The sequence below is a fragment of the Durotheca rogersii genome, assembly GCF_024521655.1.
Source record: "Durotheca rogersii strain YMJ 92031201 chromosome Unknown GGS23scaffold_3, whole genome shotgun sequence".
Classification (NCBI taxonomy): domain Eukaryota; kingdom Fungi; phylum Ascomycota; class Sordariomycetes; order Xylariales; family Xylariaceae; genus Durotheca; species Durotheca rogersii.
In genome coordinates, this window is record NW_026251234.1 from 2753878 (window position 1) to 2758297 (window position 4420).

At 53.6% G+C, this 4420-nt stretch overlaps 2 protein-coding genes across 2 annotated transcripts; both read left to right on the forward strand.

Annotated features, from left to right (window-relative positions):
* The first annotated feature begins 794 nt into the window (after positions 1–794).
* On the forward strand, positions 795–2104 carry GGS23DRAFT_305673 (uncharacterized protein). Its single transcript, XM_051512751.1, has 3 exons — positions 795–825; positions 885–1443; positions 1500–2104. The coding sequence occupies exons 2-3, from the start codon at positions 1163–1165 to the stop codon at positions 1663–1665; spliced, it is 447 nt and encodes a 148-aa protein (XP_051375798.1). The 5' UTR covers positions 795–825; positions 885–1162; the 3' UTR covers positions 1666–2104.
* On the forward strand, positions 2067–3714 carry GGS23DRAFT_305662 (uncharacterized protein). Its single transcript, XM_051512750.1, has 3 exons — positions 2067–2190; positions 2266–2986; positions 3039–3714. The coding sequence occupies exons 2-3, from the start codon at positions 2543–2545 to the stop codon at positions 3603–3605; spliced, it is 1011 nt and encodes a 336-aa protein (XP_051375799.1). The 5' UTR covers positions 2067–2190; positions 2266–2542; the 3' UTR covers positions 3606–3714.
* Positions 3715–4420: the final 706 nt, after the last annotated feature.

Consider the following 4420-nt stretch of genomic DNA (forward strand, 5'->3'; position numbering starts at 1 on the left):
AACCTATCCTAACCTATCCTCTGCGGTTAAGGTAAGACCCGTCCAATGTGGACCCGCATGGAGCAGTACAGCATGGATTGATGTCAACTTCATGGGTTATGTACGTACCCCCGATAAAAAACTTGGGTACTATGTATGCGTATGTATACATACATAACCGTGCTGGCCCCACTGTGCCTCATGTTACCCGAGTACTTGCCTGCTGTTCCTGTGCGGTGCTGTAATCGCTGTCACATCCAGAGGGCCGACCCTACTAACAAAAAGCCGCCGTCCTTGTCCTTCAACCCCGTTGCCCTCTCGAACTTCTCCCTCTCCCTCTCCTTCTCGCTCTCGTACTGATCGACACCACAACGACCCACGAAGCTGCTGGCTGACCACAAAACTCTCTCCCATACCTCGGCCAGCACAAGAAAACCCGAGCACGCTTCGACCAGTCACCCCCCAAATCAACAGTTACACCCCCCGTCCGAGTCCAAAGGTTTGACGACGATCACTTCACTTCGACCTGTGCTGGAATTGGCTCGCCCCGCCCATCCCCGATTCGCACGCCCGCAGGGCCCTTTCAACCATCTGCGCCTCTTCCGGCACCTATTACTACTTGCTCCTCTTCCTACTATCCTTCCCTCCCTTATTACTCGGAGCCTGCCCATCTTCTCTCTGCTTGTAGCCTGACCGACTTATACAACCCTCCACCCTCCCACTGAGAAAGCAGAGAAAAACAATTATAATCGTAGAACAAAGAGCCGATATATTCCTTGTGCTCGGATTAGCCAAGACAATCCAAGACAGCTTCTCGCGCCCTTCCTCTCGTTACTAGCGCTTAAGGTTCGCCGCTGCACAACACGGACGCGGAGACGCAACTGATCTTGCCGCTCGCCTCTCAGCATCTATTGCCCACCAGGACTGTTGAATGGTGGCGATCTCTCCGAGGCTTGGGCGACCGGAGGATACGGGCGTAAACGTTGACGGGCACCCTGCCAGCTTTTAAAACCTTCTAATACCGCGGCACACCAACGTCCCTCGTTTCTGTCCATTTAATACTACTACCGCTACTTTACTTCACTTCGACATACTCAACCCTTCAACGGCCCGGGCCGGTACTACTTACTACTTGCTACCACTCCCAAAGACCACAACTACCTATATACCCAGCACGGTCATCATGAGTAGTGAGCCCACCTCCACGAAACCTAATCCGCCCGAGCGATCGGATTCATCGTCCTCCTCTTCCATGGAGAACCAGGAAATCCACAACCCTATTCCAGTACGACCGCGTCTGCCGAACCGAAAGAGCAGCGGCACCCTCATAGTCCCTCGAGATTCTTCCCAAGTCGGCCCCGTAGAGCCGGATCTCGAGCCGGATGACGTCAGGGCAATGAGCCCGAGGAGAACGAGCGAGGACATCGAGGTGATGGGGCGTGAGGCGCGAGAGGAGCTTCACAAGTATGCCTCTTCCTAATCACACGTTGCCGGACGCTTCGGACTAACGGCGCTTGCAGGCACGCGAGAGCATTGCAGGATTCTCTCCTAATGATATTCAACCGGATAGAAGCCGTCAAGGAGGAGCACGACAAACTGGATAGCCATAACAAGTTTTTGCAAAAATACATCGGCGACCTCATGAGCACGAGCAAGATTACCTCCACCAACCGAGGCAGAAAGTGAGAGCGCGTGCCGCGGTGGGGAGTGAAGTTGTACGATGACGGCGGTCGCGTCGTGACGAGAGGCGCTAATGTGATGCCTACATCGAATCCTGCGATTTGAAATCGCTTACGGCACCGGAGATCGAACTAGACCGTCGATCGTGCGATGCGTCACCCACAAAATTCGCCGGTAGCCACGAGTCGCCTCTTAACACTTTTTATTTTATTTTAGTACTATCGCCTCAGCCGAACATCTAGAGTGGCCTTATTCTGGAGACTTCGATTCTGAGTGTGTTATATCACGCGGCAGCGCCGCGACAACACGAGGGTGTTGTCGTGCCGTACTGTGAAATTTTATACCCGGGACAGGGAAATCCGGTGTGGGAAAAGTGTCTACACCACTGCCGTTTCATGACTTACATCAGCATCAGGACCACCACCAGTGACTCACAGGATGGTTGAACGGAATTTGGCATCACAAACGGCGTTTTGCTATGGCGATTTGATTTCGGCAGTCAATCAGGAGCGGTTGACCGCTTGGCAACATGTACGTAGGCGTTGCTCGTTAATGACATAACTTGGATCGCACGCATGATTTGCGAATAGAGCCAACCTCGTCAAGTCGACTACTACCACCGCTGCCGCTGCCACGCCGGGCCTTTGTTAGTGACGAATAGTGTGCCGCGTGAACTGGTTCCGGGTGGTGGTTGCGGTGGTTTTGGTGGCTGGAGGACGGGACGGATCTAGTACGGGTTGGCTGGAGGAAGTCCAGAAACTTCACACGACGCCCCCCTACCGAGTCGACCCAGGTCCGCGTATACGGCGATATGCGATAATGTCGGACCCGCCAATATCTGTCACATGTTTCCGGGACGACGGTAAATAATTCGGTCCCAGGGATGTCTCGCACGATCTCGTCATCACTACTAGCGCCACTACGAAATTCGTCACATTCAGACTACGACACCCGGCCAGATTGGACGTTAGTCCTTAGGGGACACCAACAACGGGTGCGGACGGTTCTCAACGTGTGGGCGATTCTCAATCTGGCGATAACCCCCCACAGTCATGGGAAAGGGGAGGTCAAAACTTGCAACCCTCTCTTCCCCCCAGCTTCTTTGCTTTGTCCTATTTTATTATTCATTAATTTTCTTTGGTTCTCTTCTGCCTTTCCTCCGATTCGCCGACCCAACGGGACAACCGCATGTTCACAACTCATCGATACGTATCCTGCGAGCCGCCTAACCCTGGTGAGACGGGAGTACTTATTACGCGACCGGTGTTCGCGAGAACGGCAGGATGGGCGTAGCAGAGAGATAACGTCACATATTCGGCTGTTCCGCGTGCGAAAACACCCCCCCCCCCCTCCCCTCTTTCCCCCTAACGGCTATACAGTACCTATCCACGGCTAGCATACGACAGACAGAGAGATTGCAAGTTGGTTGGTTTGTGGACGAAGACGACAGCGGGGGAGGACAAAGGCAGAAATGGGGCGTGTGGCTCCCGTACTACAGACGTTGCGGTTCAGTCCCGTCTGATCCTGTGGCAAGAGAAGGGCGAGAAACGGGAGGATTAAAAATAGGCAAGGTCTGGGTGCGTCGATGTGGTAGGATGGGTGACAACCCTGAAAATCGAAGAGGAAGTGGAAGCGGCAGTAGTGATTGCGATGGTGGCGGGATTCGAGTTTGCCATCGTCGGCACGGAACAGCAGAATTTAAGGTGGTCGACGGCCACCCACATGCGGTGTTAACGATAACCTTGACTCGGCCAGCGGGCGGCGGGACGAGGAGAAGAGGCGCAGGAAAGATTTGTGTGACGGGGGCAGGTGAGGGAAGTACGGGGTTGTTTCTTTGCCTTTACTTCTTGTCGCCTTCCGACAGAGAGCCACCAACCGACGAGGAAGAGAGGTGGGGGGCGGGAGAAGAGGAGGAGGAGGAGGCGCGAAACCGACCACGACGATAACCATAACAACAATAACCAATATTATGTGGCTTCGCATTACACCATGCCTTGCCGCCATTCGACTTATCTCCTTCCAACCAGGCCTACCTATCAACACGGACGAAGTGTTACCGACACGCGCCCTCGTACTGCAGATATTACTACCCGCCTGACCTGCCTGCCTGTCTAATACTATATACGATAACAACATATACACCCCACACATGCGCGCGCGCGCATGCACACACACACACACATATATATATATATCGGGGAGACGGTATGGATACGACCTACGCGGGGTGGTCCGGCTAGAAAGTTTTTTTCTTCTTCTCTTTTTTGGTTACACGGGACATTTAGACACGGTGGTACATCTATATACACAAATACATATGCCTATATAGGTATTAAGCGCAATTTGAACGAAATACATGTGAGTGCTGTTGAAAAAAAAAATTAGGGGGACGAAGAAGGCTCGTTCTCTAGATCAGTACCACTCTTCCGCTAAGGGAAAGGAAAGGCAACCGGCGCCCGGAAGCGGAAGCACGCGTGAATCGAGGAGGGAGCGGAAGAGCCGGCGAGCCAACCTGCGGGTGCTCGTGTAACCACACAGACATAGGGGGGAAGAGAGAGAGAGAGAGGAGGAGGCGGGGGAGCCAATGGATAGGTTAGGTAGGAGGTACCTACCTACCTAGGTACTTACCTGTAGGTAGGGGTACCTAAGGTATGGGCAACGGAGGGGGCCACATGCCTGGTGCTGGGAGATTGGAGCTGCTGGCTGGCTGGCTGGTCATACAATAATGGATAGGCTCGATAGGACGAATAGGCGTCTGGGC